This window comes from Centroberyx gerrardi, chromosome 8 (assembly GCF_048128805.1).
Source record: "Centroberyx gerrardi isolate f3 chromosome 8, fCenGer3.hap1.cur.20231027, whole genome shotgun sequence".
Taxonomy (NCBI): domain Eukaryota; kingdom Metazoa; phylum Chordata; class Actinopteri; order Beryciformes; family Berycidae; genus Centroberyx; species Centroberyx gerrardi.
The window spans coordinates 11,014,952-11,032,617 of NC_136004.1; the positions used below are offsets into that span (position 1 = coordinate 11,014,952).

Sequence of the window (17,666 nt, forward strand, 5' to 3'; positions counted from 1 at the left end):
TCTAAACAAGACCAAGAAGTGGAGTCGACAGCTTTTCCTGAGGGGAGGGAGCAAGAACACAGCCGGCAGCCAGAGTGCGTGTCCCCATTGTCATTGACTGACATGTCTGTGAACCTGTAAATCACACCATCTCTGTGCAGACACCATTAGGAGGGAAGCCACCAGCCGCAGCCATCAAACTACAGATGGTACTGATGACCTAATCCACCCCCCCTTCTCCCTTTTTTACTCCCCTTCTTGGCTATACAGACAGAAAGTGATAGGAACATGAGCAAAACCTCTGCCAAGGAATACCTGCGTGCTATGCTTTTTAAAGATATATCATCTTCAAAATGAGCCAGCTGTAATGAATCCCGTAATCAGATCTGCAGCCCTGCAGGAGTCAGATACAGACTGGAACGGAACAAGTGCGCCCCTCCTGTGTTACCGACGCTCTCTGATTTTATCCAACACAGTCTTGTTTTATGTATTCATGATGAAACATATGAAGAGGTGCTTAAACCAAGCTCCCCCACTATCCATATTATTATTTTTCTGTTGTGAAAGATGCAAAAGCCCACAGTCCTGATATAACCTCTGGATTCTAATGGGAAAAATTGAGCCTGAATGAATAGCTTTGATCTGGTATTGAATTAATGTGCACGATAACATCATGGTGATGACAGTCAGATCAATCCTGGGGGGGGGACTGTGGTCAGAATAATAGTGGTGGCTGTCTTTCAGTGGATTGAATGCTTAGCGAGTGCCGATGACTCACACTGTTTGTACTAACAGCTCCCCAGGAGGTTTTAGCTTTGTAAAGACTTCCCAGTGTCTTTTTTTAAGCTCTCATCAGTGGGTGAAGAAGTTGACATAAGGCTTCCCTTCTCCAGTTTAATCAGTGTGCTCATCATGCTAAGTCCTAATTGGACAACTGTCAAACAGCCACGGGGCATCACTCCAACTAATCACAAAACTTTTGTTGATGTGTGCATTCACTGTGACGTAACTCAGACAATTCTCCCACAGGGACACTTCCACTGAGCTAGACTGAGGAGCTTGTACAATAGAGCTGCTGAGCTACACTACTTGCCACGTCTCTGTCTCCACCTAGTGTCAAGGTACCTCTCTGCATCCTCCTTGCATTCACTCCATCCATATCAGGGAGGGACACAGTGCAAGTCAATTAAATACTTTTTTATTTCAACCCTTATGTATATGATCTAAAACAGTGGTTCTCGACGTGGGGTCTGGGGACCACCAGGGGTCCTTGAGGGTGTTCCAGGGGGCCCCCCAGCAAATTGATGAATTGTTAAATTTCACCATTATTTCACTTAGAAGAAGTTAACCCAATTAGAGAATGCAGAAGAATGACTATTTTGATCATAGTTTCACTGTTATCTCTCTACCTACAATACAGACAGTCACGGGACTCTGCACAAAATCATATCCATAAACAATAAAGATATTCTCAGATTTGGATCCGAGAGACAAAATCAAATGGGGGTCCGTGGCTCCAATGTGTATTAAATTAGGGGTCCTTGATATGAAAAAGGTTGAGAATCACTGATCTAAAATCCTTAGTGGTCAAATTATTCATCTATAAAAAAAATGACTCAATCAAATGCTTGTTTCATTTTTACTGCTTTAATCCATTGAAGTCAACACAGATAGGGTTGAATGCTGTCAGGACCGATGATTCCCCCAAATCCTGGTAGCCTACAAAACATACATGATCAAGAGTATAACACTAGTTGGGAGAGGGGCAACAACAGTGCTCAACATCGAAACTCAAAAACCATTACCAAGAAACCTCCCCAATTGCAGTTCACTTCACATACTAGCTTGGCATACAAAACCTACACTTGACAAGGCAATGAAGAAGAAATAATTCATTGTTTTACAGTATGCAGAATATTGGTCGTACAGAACACTTCTCACAGTGCTGCATATCTAACAACCGGTTGTGGCTTGGTGGACATCGTTACTACCTCGGATGCGTTTGGTGCTGACAGTGTAGGGCAAGTAAAGGGGTAAGAGAAGGAGAATTGGATATCTGAAATTCATTCACAACACTAACAGGACTTAGAGGAGGTGCTAGTCTAAGAACCATATGACCGAGAACAATGGACACATCATCAGCACACTGTAACGGATTTCATATACATACAGAAGCACTTCTCATCAGGTCTCAAAGCTCGTGGTTACAATTCTTCAAAGAACCTTCATAGATGCATGACTCTTACAGTGTGCTATCAATATCTTACAGAATAGGCAGGCAAGTAGTTAAGTTAAACAAATATCCTAAACATATCAATACAGACATATCCAATACAAATAAAAGTTGCAACCTCACATACATATTCACCATTTGGATCGGTACAGGTGCAAAACAAAACCCAATTCTGTCAGAAATGGAGAAATGGAAACCCTGCCCCGGCTGCTTTTATTACAAAGCTTTATAATTGCTGTGTGGAAGTGAAGATACGAGACAGTGTAACACCATCTGCACATATACAGCAATGGTCGTATAGCACCAGGTGCAGAGAGGCTGTCGGCAAACTCCTATCTAGCTCCATACTGTCTGCCAGTATCTTCAACACTAAACACCAGTCTGATTATTGGAAGCTTGTTGCCCTGACAACCCTCTAACAAACTAGAGGAGGAAAAAGGATGAAATGAAGCAAAAAGGTTCATGTTTCCAAGACAAACCCATATGTGCTAATTATTTGTTGTCAATGGTCCCCATAGGGCGGAGTTGAATGAGTGGTTTAACCCTAAAATACCCTTTCAGTTCCTTTCAGTGCAGTCAGTGCATTCCAACACTAATATCGCAGAGCTAACGTTTTACTGTGGCTCAACACATTATTTAAAATGATAAAAACTAATAAAACATCAGAAAACATCAGAAAGATTAAAAAAAAAAAACAAAGGTGAAAGTGCAACTATGAGACAAAAGGAAGACCGAAGTGAATTGTTCAGTTGAATATATAGCTGCAAGACACACAATATACTGTAAGACCAAGAAAAGTGTAATACTGCAAACTTTAAGAGCAAATTAACCAAACAACAAAATAACGAATAACCAAAAATGCAGACTTTACTTTCAGTTGAAGGTGGCAGTGTAACACTACCATCAACACATTCTATCTAGCAATGTCTGGGAAATGAAGGGACAAGAAAGAAATCGTAAACATGTGCTGTTGGTAAAATGCCCGCTCATAATACCTGATCACTTCTTGGACGCAATGTCTGTCAGCTTTCTCACCCAGGAGGCAACTAAATAGCACAAACATGTACAGCAAAAATCATATAAAAATATAAACAAATGTAAACAACTTAATTTCACCAATAGTCAAATTGATAAACCCAGCAAAACAGCCATCTCAATTCACTTGACTCTTCCTTGAAAATGGAAATGGAATATGGCAGGAAGGAAGAACAAAACAAAATGGAATAGTGCTTCAATTTTGCATGAGGTGACGTAGCAGTGTGTGCATGAGAATGGATGGAGTGTTTTTTTTTTTGGGGTGGGGTGCGGGGGAGTCAGAGGCTGTTGCGGGGGACCAGACGTGATGTGACAGTGGTGAGAATGGCCTCTGGTCCCGTGTTGCCCTGCACCCTGGCTCGGTGGAGAGGGGAGCTTAGCCCAGGCTGGTGATGTTGGCTCTTCCGCCGGGGGGAGCCACGATGCGCTGGGTGGTGCGGCGGGGAACATTGTCATCAACTTGGGCACCTAGAAAATTAAGACAGATAATACATTGCAGGGTTGAAAACTACAGGTCACCTTGACAACAGCCTCATGTTAACCTTTGTACGGTTAAATCTGTACCTGGTAATAGGAAATAATGTGCACAGGACAACTGAACAGCGATGAAATTTGCGCTTGCACTTACCAGACAGACTGAAGCCAGACTGGTGAAGATTGCGCACGGGCTGGGGAGCTTGCTGCTGTTGCTGCTGCTGCTGCTGCTGCTTGGCGGGGGAAGTCTTCACCGAGGAGACCGTGGACATCACCTTGGGAGTCACAGTCACCTCACACACTGGCCCGTCATACAGGCCCCTGGGGACTCCCCGCAACTCTGTCAGCTGGACATACAGACCGTTTCATCAGTTGTGATATATAACATCTGCTGGGTGGGCTGCTCAGCAGTGGGATGTTTATTTGATTAAGCATGGTAAAAAACTAGACTACCTGTGATAGACTCACCCTGCTGCGAGCCTTTATCCTCTTGTACACATTGTCTGGGAAGGGCTTGCGGGTGATGTAGCGCCCGCAGCCCTCTGTAGTGTGAAGGTTGCCTTCCTCCAACACAATCTTGCCCTGGCTGATCACCACCAGAGGACCTCCACGCACCTCGGTGCCCTCGAAGATGTTATACTCCACAGCCTGGGGGAACAAGAGTTCTGGTGAGAGGAATACTACCTGAGATCAGGAAGCGAGGGGGTTGTCATGCAAGTTATCAGGGCTACATTGTGCTCAGTGGCATGGCACAAATCATAAAAAAATGATTTGAAAGCACAAGTAGGCAAAAAGTATTAGCCATTCACAATATGCTGAACTGCGACAAATGGCAATAACAGCCACTCATACAGCCTATCCAAGGGGTAGAGAAGAGTCTAACTGGCAGGAACCTTAATTTTCTCTCATTCTCCTCATTCCACGGCCTAACAGCACACACTTTAAAAAATACATTTTCTGAGTTGATAGTCTGTCAAGCAAACTTACAAGTGAAAAGTTGTTTCAATTCCAAAACTAAATAAGCTCAAGCAGAAGTGACATTGATCCAGGGGCAACAATGAGCATTTTTTTCTGCTAGAGCAACTTACAGAAGGGGGACGCACCAGTTCTTGTAGCTACTTGACAGCTGGTTCTGCTGTTTGTACTCTGAGTGATTATGATCCCATGAGGAGTTTCAGCAACCTTAATAGATGCAGGGCAGCATCCACTGCAGTGTGTATAGCCTATACGCAGCAACATTTCTTTTCTACCAGCAACTATGCATGTGAGGCTTTCAATTTAATGGACTATCATCACTTTCAAAACTTTTATCATTTACTAACTCATGTGAACTCTGATGTAGATATGCACTGGAAGACAGAACTCCAGTTTATACATTCATCTGTAAGTATCAGCAACATGAGCCACGCACAATGCTAAAACAGGCTGACTCACAGAAACCAGGGCAGGAGACAAACTTTTCTGACAGTGACTAATGGACTCCAAAATTTACCAGCAGCTTAATTTTTTTTGTTTTAACCAGCCTAACTGATTAAAAACAAAATACAAACAACAAAAACGCTAAACTGGCTCAGCTGACTTCAACCTCAAGAGCCTCTGAGTCCATGAGTAGCAATTAAGGCTATGGTATCATCCAATCATTTCAGCCTGCATTAAGTGCCGGGTCTGGATGCACAAAACTCAGATTTGGCTTACACTGCTATTGAATCTTCAAAACCAGATATAGAAGCGGTCAGGCTCACATTGTTATTGGATATCTATGTAGTCATGATGCAGTCCAGCAGCCACAGTGCACAATGGAAAGATATTGAGAAGGGAGTAATGCAGACAGAGCTAAATAAATACAGCCACAGGAGACGCATAACAGCTATTTTCAGGCCGAGTGTGGACTGACGGCAATGCTGTCTCATGAAATCCAATCTCAATCAGAGAATCAGATCTCAAAGATCATGTTGAAATGACGAGTGCAACCATATCCCAGGACACAGATAAATGACTAAAGACATTGTGAGCAAGAGCCAAGACAAGCAGGTAGTTTAATTATTCTCTCACCAGGTTGTGGCTCTTGGCTGAAATGATCTTGGTGACATCTGGGTCCCACAGCACAAGGTCGGCATCAGAGCCCACAGCGATGCGGCCCTTGCGGGGGTAAAGGTTGAAGATCTTGGCCGCGTTCGTGCTGGTCACTGCCACAAACTGGTTCTCATCCATTTTTCCAGTCACCTTGGGGGACAGAGGGCAACAGATTGTATACTGCAGCTACACATACACAGGTGTACACGGTCATTTGCCTTAGCGTACTTGATGATAGGAATCTTGCAGGAATAGGCGCGTGTGAAAAAGTGAGTCTGTCTAATCTCCCTCACCACACATTTGTCCCAGATAAGGGACATCCTCTCCTCGGTGCCGTTGGTGCCCTCTGGGATTAGGGTGAAGTTATCTTTGCCTACTGCACGTTGAGAAGTTTGGAAAGTGCAGTGAGCACTACCAGTCACCTGCAGGTCCCCACTAGAGAGAGAAAACAAGAACACTGAGGACATGCTTGATAAGTCTCATCTTGACCAGTTAATACAAGTACAATGATTTGACCCATTTGATTTCCTATATTTTAATGATTCTATCATTGTGTTAAGTATGCTGCAAATAGTATTTTGCTGTCCAGCCCCTGCAAAGAACATTCAATAAAGAATGTGGTCTCAAAAAAGAGGAATGAAGTATAGCTGGGTGGAAATAAAATGTAGCGCACATCTGTAACACATTTACTACTGTGTTCCAGCTATATTTAGGCCCTACCAGGACAGCAGAGAGTTGAGGTAGTCAGGGGTGGTGGGATCAGGGCTGAGTGGTGGAGAGGTGACATAGGCTGCCGCCTTGGCCCAGTTCTTGCTCCAGTAATGGGTGCCGTCTGTGCCCAAGCTGGCAGATATGGGCTCTCCATAAACCACAGCACCTATGGGAGCAGACAGGAGAAACATCAGTGTCAACACGTCAGTAGAAGACAGACCGTTCGATCACAGAATAAATTAAGGTACAACATTTAGCTTCCTCCCTCACCCTTTTTCCTGGCAAGGGCAATGACATCAGCAGCACTCTTGCTCATCACCTTGGTGATGTAGAGGGGACAGTTGGTCTGATTGGCTACGGTGACAGAACGATTGACTGCCTCCGCCTCCACCTGCAGAGCAGAACAGGCACACAGAGGTCAGACCAAACACTGGCCTGGCTTTCATAACGGCTTCCTGACAGCATCACTTCTCTTCCATACACTTCCTCACTGAATCAAAGTTATTGGTTCTTATTCACTGTTCATTGTTAAATAGTACATTATCACATGACCTTTTTCTCTTATGGCTAGAGTTATTGAGCAACCAAACCTTACTAAGAATGTACGAGGTCAAGGCCAGTCTTACCTCCTCTGGACGGCTAAGCACATGACCCTCAGGCCCAGTGATGCCCAGCTCCAGAATGCGGCGCTGCTCCTAAAAGCCCATACAAGAACATTATGATCCGAAATAAGTGGCAATAAGCATTTACAATTAAAATTTGACTGGATTTAACAGCGGGTCTGTTACCTCAGCAACGATGTCTCCATTCTCAGCATGCACCTGTGCAATGGCTCCCAGGTCTCTGATGACACTGAACACCTCATACATCTACAAGAGGATGACACAGGCTGATCAGAACACAGGCCGAACATAGGCCCAAAGACAGCTAAACAGCTTAGAAAAAAATATGCTGGGACAGACAACTCAGTACAGCGCGCAGAGCCCACTAATACAGATACAGAAGCCAAGCGTACCTGGGAGTCAGAAAGTTGGAAAACATCCTTATAAGCCAAATAGACCAGGAAAGAGTTGACACCTGAAGATAGAAAACTTATGAGAAAACAGCCAAGGGTGGAATAAAGAGAGCAAAGGGGGGAAAACCCAGAGCAAAGAAGAAAGTAAAATCAAAGGATACAAATCACAAACCAGAAATGTTATTGTTTTATGCTTGGTGCAAAGTGATTACTTTTTGCCCCTTCCGATGCCAGGATGAGGGAAATATACATGATTCTCTTGACTAAAATATGAATTGTTTGTACATGCAACCAGAGGGCAAGAAGCTTGCATAGTCTCAATAAGCACAATAGAGCAGACTAAAATAATGTCACATTTGTTAGCCATGCTAGCAACCCAAGGAATTAACTGATCCCAAACTAGTGTCACTATGCAGCTAATGGGCTAGAGTGATACCCAGCCATTTGTGTTAGAAAAGACATAACGACACAGCAGAGACATGGCAATATTCCACAACTTGACTTGTCAGAGTGGCAGGGGGAGCAGTGACTTTGAAACCCAGCCGTAGCCTTCACATATTTACAGACATGAGCTGAGACCGCTGACTGCGTACCATGATCCTTCACTAGGCTCTCCATCTCTTCTTGAGTGCCTTTGTGCCACTCGGTGATGTCCACATGCAGAGAATAGTCACAGCAGGACTTGCTGTCGGCCCACTCCCTCCACTGGTTGAAAGCGCCAATCAGGCTAACACCAGGCTCCGGCACCACATGGTCAACTATAAACAGAAAAATGCAGGTGGGCTTTAACGTGCACAAACAACTGCACAATTAAATCATACGCTTGACGGCACGCACATTTGCAGTCAATCATATCACACTCGCAACAGGATTACCATGTTTTGTAAACAAGTTGGAAACACGTGTGGAAATGCTACTTTTGTGTTGGGGTCACAATGCGCTGCAGTACATACTGATCATGGTCGTCCCCCCGGCCAGGGCCGCCCGGGTGCCCTGGTAGAAGTCATCGGCTGCAATCATGCCTCGGTCGGGCATCTGGAAGCGGGTGTGCACATCGATACCCCCAGGCATCACCATTCTCCCATGGGCCTCTATGATCTTCACTCCCCCAGGAACAATCAGGTTCTCTCCTATTTGCCTGAGAGAGAGGGATCAAAGAAAAAGAGTTGAAAAGAGAGTTAACAGTCTAGAAATAACAGTCTAGATTCCCAGTATTTCTCTGCCATTTCTGTCAAATGGCACCACTAATAGGGCTGATGGTCGCATTTTAGTAGCCTACTCGAGTCATTATTCCAAAATCCTACATGTGGCACCTTTAAGCTAAAAATTAAATCTACAGAGTCCAGGAATACGAAACAAACTGAACTTACTTGATGACTCCATCCTCCATGTAGATGTCAGCCAGGAATGACTGATCATCGTTCACTATCTTCGCCCCTTTGATTAGGAGACGGTCACTCTAAAAGGAGGAGAGAACATTTCACGTCATCCACAAAGCTGAAATTGTAGCCAACTGCTGAGTACAACTGCAGAGTACCAGAGCAGAAAACCAACTCTTATTCACTGGCCATAGTGGGTGGTGGGTTCCAAAATTGAGGGGTCATTTTTTCCCCCACCATTTTCACAAACAAATTGCTTTTTACAATAGAAAAGAACCTGGTTGATCTCCGGACAAAGTAGCCAGTAGGGTGAGCACACCTACCAGCCATGATCATAATTTGCTAGAATTTGGCTGGCGCTTATTTCCCCAGTCTGCAGAGTACACTGCAAGGAGTATAAAACAAGATCTTTATGAAGGCAGAAAGTAAAGCTGCTAATGGTCACCGCATCAATCATGCTTGTGTGCTGACTGGATAGAAAGCCATATAGCCCTTAGTATGTTCAACTTTCATCCTGTGGGACAGGTAGAGCGATGATATGGGTTATCCTATATGATTTATTCAGACACAGTAGACATTATAGTTTGAAGAGGGGCAGCAATATTTAATGGAGAACCTTGAGTAAAAGCAAAAACTCTTGAGTGGCACAAATAGCTCCATCTGTATGTGAAGGAAGGAGAGCGCACTAGGCTGGCCTACTTCTCCTGCAGGCATCCCGGAGGCCTCTGAGGGGAGTAGGGATAGCTAATGAAGACGAAAAAGGTTTACTCCAAACCCCACAGGAAGAAACATTCAGTCACTAATGGTCAAAGTGGGTGGACACAGAGAGAGGGAATACATTAGGTATGCAAGACGTGGCTGTATTGACGTGACCTAACAGGCTATTATTCTCCTAAGTGGGTCATATAGCTCCTTTCTGTATCCGAGTGGTCAAAATAACATTATTGAGTGTAGGGGTAAGGAGTGATATGTCAATTTCAGGATCATATTTGGTGCCCTTGTAATGTCATATACCTTAGCTCCAAAATGCCTTTGATTACCCAAACATCTGTGTTTAAATGAATCTATTAAAATGTTGGGAATCTGTAGTGTACAGCCATAAAACAGAAAATTGATTACAAAGAAATACATGTATTTAGCAAAGGGCCAGGTGTTGAGTGGTGGTGATCTAGCTACATGAGAATACAAAAAATGGGACTACTTCCATTTTTAGTTATACACTACATAAACAGATGTTACAGCTAAGGTAAATTAACTTGAAAATCTGCATAAATCAAACAATTCCCTAGCTCTACAAACATTTTATTCTTTGGTTACATGATAAGACGCATAACAAGCAGCAACTACTGTTCAAGATGTAGTGATCATGCTTATGATTCACAATGACTAAAATACCTTGCTTGCATTACCACCATAATTACATCTATGAAGCAGGTTTTGATGAGACAGTGTAGAAGAGGGAACCTACAATGAGGGGCCACCCTACCTATAGCACCATCAGGCCTAGGCTAGTTCAGGGCCAAAGCCTAATGTTGATGCTTTGTTAAAAGCCCTGCACAGTGAAAATGTCTGCTACATTCCAAACTAATAGGTGATGTCTATGTCTGTCTGAGGGCCCGGAGGGCTGCTGAGGAGGTGGGGCCATCTGAATGTTGTGTCTGAGATGTCAGGAACTGTGTTATAATACTGCCTCTACCTGTGTGTGAGGGAGACCTGACAGCTGCCAAGAACACTGCCTAGGAGACGGCAAGCCTGAAGTAGGCCAATTCATGTCACAAGATACTTGGCTGTTATTTTATGATCTAGATTAAAGCACTTTATTACACTAACTATATGCTTCACCACTCTGCCTATAAAAGCTGCATGATCAAAGCTTAGGGCAACCGGCTTGGGTGGGTGTTGTTCAGTGACCTACTTTACAAAAGAGGTTTTACTTCTTTTAACTATCATGTCCCCCTACTGTAGGCCCTACAGTACATGTAGTGCCTTCTGGCTGAATGGATGGATCACAAAGCAAATAGAAGCTACAATTTCAAACCGCATTTTCCAACAGTATTTCACAGGGTCAGGGCAAAATAACCCCAAGTCTGTTCTAGCCACAGCATTACTTGAGATCTTACTTGGTTTGCAATAAAGATCACTGAAGGTGACAGACTAAATAGGTGTGAGAGGAGATGAAGGGATGAGACTGAGAGAACCTGTTCCTAAACCTGTTAACTACACCCTGCATGCAGAGGATGCTGACAGAGACAGGGGAGAGCTTTAGCTACAAATAGCAGGCGAGCTAAACTGCACGCAATGAAAGGAATATAACGTTAAGGGCTTGAGGAAAGCTCTAACTGTGCATTTTATCGAAAAATAAAAACACTCAAACACGGGACGAACAATGGCCAAAGAGCTTGCCGCTACCTCCTAATTCATATCATTGTTCATCCCAGTCTCAGTGTCTGGAGCTGATGGTGGGGTGATTCTTGCTAGTGACAGCGTCAATGAATGGATACGACAGCTTAGCGTTGGCTAGCTATTGGTCTAATCCTTTGGCTGGAAGCATATTTAACTACATCAATGTAGGCTAAGATAATATTTTCCAAAAAATGTACAATACTCACTGTAATTCGTGGAATGTTCTTCTTTCCCTGGTAACCCGACATTTTGACGATCCCTCCGACACAGCTGTCCCTTGCCTCTTGGCTAACGCTAGCTAGCAAGACTGGAAACCGTTAGCTGCCAATGAAAGGAATGGATGCTCTGCTTGTTGGCCAGTCGACGCCCTGGGCGAACTGTGGCTATCTAGCAATTTCTGTCAATAGAAGTACAATTTGCACAGTGCAACCGTATAAATAATCTTAGCTAAGCTGTTATAGCTTTGGCTAACAATCCAGTGCTAGGTTTTACTAGACCAGGTCCCTGAAGACCAGACAGGCACCAAGAAGCAAAGGGCCACAAAAAGGAACCGCGCATGCGCAGTGCCCCGCCCTGCTCAGCTACAGATCCATGCTGCTTTGATGTTTCATATGGTTTCATCTCATATGTATGAGGTGAACAGCTTAATTCTCACCTGCCTAATTGACTGGTTCAGTCAGATCATCATGTGTTGGATGTGTTTTGGAGATATACCTGACAGAAAGCAGTCATATTTGAAATTCATTTGCAAACTCTTGTTAGTGAATAGAAATTAAAATGTTGTCCTTCACAATCCAGTTCCCTGACTAGGTTCCAGGGACCTCCGCAGGTCCTTGGAAGGGTTCCCAGCAAAATAACAATTAGTTCAGTTATATCTTATTTTTTTCACTAGAAGCTGACACAATGAGATAATTGTAAGAATGATCAGTGGTTTCACCTTCTCCACTGTTATCTCACCACCTACTATGGACAGATGCGAGTCCCTGGGATAAACACTTCATCTAATGGTGTTTTGTGGTCTAAAGCATATTGATCTAGGTTTTTCTTTACAGGAAAAAAGTTTGGAAAGCCCTGGATTAAGTGACCACATACCTGTCTGTAAAATGACTTTCAAACCCTTATCCTCAATTAGATTAACATTTGATTTTGCTCTACTTCAGTAAACAGGCTACACACAGACAGATATAGCTCATGCTGTCAAGTTCCTCACATGCTGTCAAGAATCACCCATGCTATTTTGCTCTGGACACATAAAAAAAACAAAAAACTAAATCACTATTTGTAAGTCTTGTATTTATCTTATATTGTGCATTGATAATTCATTCTGGCATTAAATACCTAAAGTTATTTATAGTTGTAAAGATTTAAAACACCACCGCATAGAATTGTGAGCAATTTTACATTTTAATGTTAGTTTTCCAATATGATGACAATAAATCTAGCAATTTTAACACACCCTTCAATCCTTGCTACTTATTTTATCACTGCTTGAATGAGATAATACTTGACATTTCTGAGGGCCTGCCCTTCCTATGAACAAGCAATGTTTGGTCTATCAGGTTAAAAAAGAAAAAAAAAGTAGCAACAACAATGTACATATGATCAGAAGGATAAACCTGACCTCTCAGATGCAACACAATGAATCTAGACTAGAAATGTGCTAGTATCAAGTTGAAAGGCATGCAAACAACCAGGATTAGAGGCAGCCAAAATTTCATCGCACCCATCTAATGTTGTCATACCCATTCCGCTCTCCACAACCAGGCAATTAAATGACAGAGGTGGAGTGCTATTGCCTCACGCGCAAGTTTCTTACACACAGTTTGTGCTACGACAAATCCAACCCAGAGTTGTGATTTATGATGAAGTTATCATGATGTCAAAATCAGGGAGTTACTTTGATTTTCTCAAATTTTCTGTGATATATCAAAAACTAAAACTAATTTATATCTCCATCCTTACTCTATGAATTCTACAGACATTATTTTCTCATGTTTGTATCACTGTTTGAAATGATTGTACAGTGAAAACTAGAATAAAATCAGATAACACTCTTAAATGAGACCCCTGGAAGTGTCTTTCTCTGTGGTGGTTTCTACCACTGCCAGTCCAGCAATTATCATATGACAGCTGTTAAACAAAAAGCAAAAACAAACATTACTTACTGCCGCAATGCATTAGATATACTGTGCATGGACATCAAATAACAGTGTATAAACAAATTATACAATGTCAAAAGGTATCTATTACATGGGACAGGTCACAGCTTGAATTATTTTCACATCTATTTAAATATCTCAACATATCAGAAAATCAAAAAAGTCTAAGATAAATCACCAATGTGCAGAGGTGAAAGATATACAAATTTGGCACTTTGCCATCACTGCTGTATTGTATGTTAATGAAAAAGATATGTAGGCAAAAAGAAACAAAAATAGCATATGGCCTGGTAATTTGTCATCCAGCTTAATTTCAACTATCATAAATCTATCCAAACATCAACACTCCCTATTGGAAAATTTTGGAGCTACACACTGGATCATCGTTTAAGCTTCCCAACCTTCAAAAAACCAAAGCTTAAAAACAATCAGTCAATATAATACAACTTCTGCAAGGAAAAATGTGTGGAATTTAAAAACTAATCCCACTGTGCAGCTTTATTTGTTTCTCCCTATAACTGCAACATGAATATTAAGCTCAAGCTCAAAAAGTCAGGGAAATAAAAAAAAATCCCTTCTACTCCCAGAGCCAATTGAATTATTTTGCATCACAGACGCAACGCATATTTTTGGTACAAGCACTCTGCCTACTGGGAGACCAGTGGAGAGATGCATCTTGGGAGAAAGGCCAGATTTCTTATGACATAACATCTCTGTCAAAAACATAAGTATAGAAGTTTCAGAGAAAAATCCCAAACCCTGAAGCCATCTGACGTCAAATCCAAGTCACTTATTTTTTTTTTCGTTGGATAGGATGACTAATATAACATTCTCTAGCTCAGGCAGGGGCTGTTATCTATCGGATTCATGATGGTGACAACTGTTGGATGCGATACTGCCCGGTGTCAACATGTGAAGGAATGCAACCACATTATGCAACGTGTCCTATAACTAAATCTAGAATGTGACAGACTCCAATGCGGATCGGGAGGGGAAATGTAGGCGTACGACAGAGGCGGCGGATGAGAGAAGGCTTGAGCACAGGAGGATGTTTGAATGACTTGTAGACAGGAGAACACGACATCCAGGCACTGCTTCATTTTCTATTCAGTAAGAGCTGGTGGAGGCTGTGGCAATTCTCTTCCCGATGTACACCCTAGGCAAAAAACAATCCACAAAATGTGTGAAATTAAACAAATTCTCACAAAATGAATAAAATGACATTCCTGAAAGTTTAAAAGAGAATGTACAGCTTCTTACCCAAGGCCAAGAGCGAGAATGTGTGAGATGAGTAAGGAAGGAATGAAGACTTTGAGGAATTCTGCGGAGAAGACGCCGCCTTTCTTCATAACCCCGCTCTTTCTCATACTAAGAGATACTGAACGTCGGGGGTGCCTAAAGTGGAACTCCCTGGAAGGAATGATCAAATCAGTCAATCAGTCAATAAAGACACAATTCATTCAGCTAAATATTCCGAGCCACCATCTGCTTCTCAATGGATGAAGCTGGAAGCGTGAGTCTGGAGTCTGCTTACTTTGGGGGAATGTTTTCTGGTCTGCTGGACCAATCGGCAACCCAGTCTACTCCCTTGTTCATCAGGATATCTTCCTCTCTGTCCTTCTCTGCACCCTCTTCCTCTGACTGCAAATGACACACATTGTGTAGTGTAAAAGCAATAGAGACTGAAGGTCAAATGAAAACAACTGAGAGGGGTATAATTTTTATATGTTACCTGGCTGCCTCTTGTGCTTGACATCTCTACATCAAAGGTTATCTGACCCTCATCCTGATCTGGACTTGGCGGCCTGTGGGGACTGAGGCAACAGAAAGAATGAAATACAAACCATGTGGTAAGAACAAAAAAAGAAAAGACAGAAAAAGCCCACATTCCCTCCATACACACAAACACACTTTTCTGCCCTTTACCCCTACCTATCGCAGGAGGAGCTGCTCTGGCTGGACTCATGCTGTGCATCCAGCAGGATCTTCTCCATGTCTCCGTTGTGGATGGAGGAGGACGACGGCACGTGCTCCAATCCTCCAACCAGGCTTTCATCTATCTCCTCAGGCACCACTTCCATGGGCTGTAGGGTCTGACCGCTCCCAGCGTTTGCGTTTATTTGGTCTGCAGCGGGTGTTGCTGGTGCGTTGGTCTGCACGCCCTGTGCCCCTGTGTTCCCATTCATCTCCAGCTCTACCCAAGAGCCTGAGCGACACAGCCATCGAGAGGGAGCAGGACGCATAAATTAGGCTTGTGTTAGTGCAGATCATGACAGTCAGTAGGTCTAAAACCATGCAGAAACACATGATGTCTGCTCTGTCTCCTATCACACGGAAACAGCTAACCTACATTTCCTGCACCATGCATTATGAATTTAAATGAACTGGGTGCGCACTGCATCCAGGGTAGCATATATTTCTTTGTGCCACTGCCCCACAAACAGCTTGCACATCCAGGCAGGAGGGGGAGTTATGTAATCTGTGAAAGCCAGCAGGCCTGGGTGAGCACAGAATGTAAACCTTGGGACGGTGTGAGAAGGCGTTTTTGTCGTCTTGGGCTCGATACAAATGAAATTCAATTCGTGTCATTGGGCAGCATAAGTGTGCATGAGTGACTAGCTACACAGAGAATAAGTGTTTCACATCAGAGCGGTTCCCCTGCGAGCTCTTGCATAACTGCAGGGAAAGTGCAATGGGAGACAATTTAACCAAGCATGTCGCTGTTGTCTGTGTAACACTGTAACGTTAACATGCAAGGCAGACCTCCCGGTTTTCTGCTCCCATTCGAGGCTGCATGCCCTGAACGTTTTCAGTTCTTCCGTTTAGCGTTTCGGTCTGAATTCACCTTGTCCCAGTTTGGTGTTTTGAAAAGCTGTTTAGGAACTGTGACTCTGCAGACACTCGAGCTAACATCCTTAGATTATTTTCCTTTGTTATTTACATTTGATTAGGAAAATTGTGGCATGCTGAATAAAAAGACAAAATCAATCATACAGAGAAACATATTGATATAACGGTCAATTAAACGATAGCATTGAAAGGTACGTTTATTTCGTCTTTTGTCCCAAAGTTGTTTTTATTTTGGCTAGAGCCCACCCAACGCAAATATATGTAGCTGGTTGGCTGAAAATCTATCAATCAAACATTTGGAGCAACTCAATTGGCTCATTCGTGGTGACGTTAGTCAACATCACCCTCCACCCCGCCCAGAAGAAGAGGAAATTCCATACCCGATATAACTTTTACAATAAAATCTGCATTACACGATTGTTCTCTAGGAAAACACGCACACCCATGAGAAATATGTAAACAACGCTTTACAACACAACACGCGGAAAAATCGGCGGTGGTACGTACCGTGTAGCCCCGGTTCTTCGTTATTGTTTTGTTGAGCAGCGGCGGTAGACATGTTGACTACCCAGTTTTCAGCATTCATCAACATGACACGCAGACAAACTACATTGTGCGCATGCGCAACACTGGTCCAGAGTCCAGAACCATGGTCCAGTTTAATACATCCATGGTCCAGACAGACAAGAGACTCAGACAGACTCAGTGATGGGAATTTGTGTCTCTCTCTCTCTCTCTCTGTCAGTAGTACAGAATGGAAATGGGCGATAGAATTTTTTTGGTGGTGTTCATTATGGTGAGTTTTCTGCATGACATGGTTATGCGATGATTAGGTTCTGACCAGCTGATCTATGGGGTGCTGGACCTGGGAGGACTGACTCCCTTGTTTCTATCTGAGCCTGTTCAGGGTTTGAAGACTGATGATAGGAGGCAGGTTTGCCCCATTTACCTCCAACATCTGCTCTTCAACCAGCTGCTGGTTTGGCTAGACTTATACTACTTATGTGGGGAGGCAGGCATATATCCCCTATTATATATATTTTTGGTTTTGTACCTTTACATTGTGCCTGTTGTACATAGGTTTACCATGGCCTTGTTTTCTGATTGGTTCACAACATTGGTCTCTGCTTCCTTGTTAACAGGAAAGCTATACATATGACTGATAAGTGATGAGCTGTCCTTTTACTCCCTGATGAAGCCATATTGCCGGAACATGTTGGAGTTTTTTATAAATTCAGTATGAATTAGCCATGCAATAAAGCCTTTTTAACTTTTTCAATTGAAGAAGAGTTGACTTGCTCCTTTCCTTCTTTTTTGTATATCTCTTAGCAGTGTTTCCTGTAGATTGTTTGTAG

The 17,666-nt window shown here is 43.0% G+C and overlaps 2 protein-coding genes across 2 annotated transcripts; both read right to left on the reverse strand.

The window, feature by feature from the left end:
• Positions 1-3,583: 3,583 nt before the first annotated feature.
• On the reverse strand, positions 3,584-11,550 carry dpysl2a (dihydropyrimidinase like 2a). Its single transcript, XM_071927792.2, has 14 exons — positions 11,509-11,550; positions 8,891-8,979; positions 8,474-8,658; positions 8,114-8,278; positions 7,521-7,582; positions 7,294-7,374; positions 7,132-7,200; positions 6,776-6,896; positions 6,515-6,671; positions 6,088-6,229; positions 5,774-5,944; positions 4,190-4,369; positions 3,876-4,068; positions 3,584-3,715 (listed from the first exon to the last, which is right to left on the reverse strand). Exons 1-14 carry the CDS (start codon positions 11,548-11,550, stop codon positions 3,624-3,626), a joined length of 1,749 nt encoding a protein of 582 aa, XP_071783893.1. The 3' UTR covers positions 3,584-3,623.
• Positions 11,551-12,687: 1,137 nt separating this feature from the next.
• On the reverse strand, positions 12,688-16,896 carry bnip3la (BCL2 interacting protein 3 like a). Its single transcript, XM_071927822.2, has 6 exons — positions 16,819-16,896; positions 15,394-15,667; positions 15,194-15,275; positions 14,996-15,102; positions 14,722-14,871; positions 12,688-14,617 (listed from the first exon to the last, which is right to left on the reverse strand). The coding sequence occupies exons 1-6, from the start codon at positions 16,868-16,870 to the stop codon at positions 14,569-14,571; spliced, it is 714 nt and encodes a 237-aa protein (XP_071783923.1). The 5' UTR covers positions 16,871-16,896; the 3' UTR covers positions 12,688-14,568.
• Positions 16,897-17,666: the final 770 nt, after the last annotated feature.

Excerpts from the sequence above, each read along its gene's own strand:
- dpysl2a (XM_071927792.2), bottom strand. The coding sequence starts at position 11,550 with ATGTCGGGTTACCAGGGAAAGAAGAACATTCCACGAATTACA. Across the intron at positions 7,375-7,520 it reads TCCAACTTTCTGACTCCCAG|ATGTATGAGGTGTTCAGTGT; the intron begins GTACGCTTGGCT and ends ATCCTCTTGTAG. Across the intron at positions 6,230-6,514 it reads CTCAACTCTCTGCTGTCCTG|TGGGGACCTGCAGGTGACTG; the intron begins GTAGGGCCTAAA and ends TTCTCTCTCTAG.
- bnip3la (XM_071927822.2), bottom strand. The coding sequence starts at position 16,870 with ATGTCTACCGCCGCTGCTCAACAAAACAATAACGAAGAACCGGGGCTA. Across the intron at positions 15,103-15,193 it reads CAAGCACAAGAGGCAGCCAG|TCAGAGGAAGAGGGTGCAGA; the intron begins GTAACATATAAA and ends TGTCATTTGCAG. Across the intron at positions 14,872-14,995 it reads CCAGAAAACATTCCCCCAAA|GGAGTTCCACTTTAGGCACC; the intron begins GTAAGCAGACTC and ends CATTCCTTCCAG.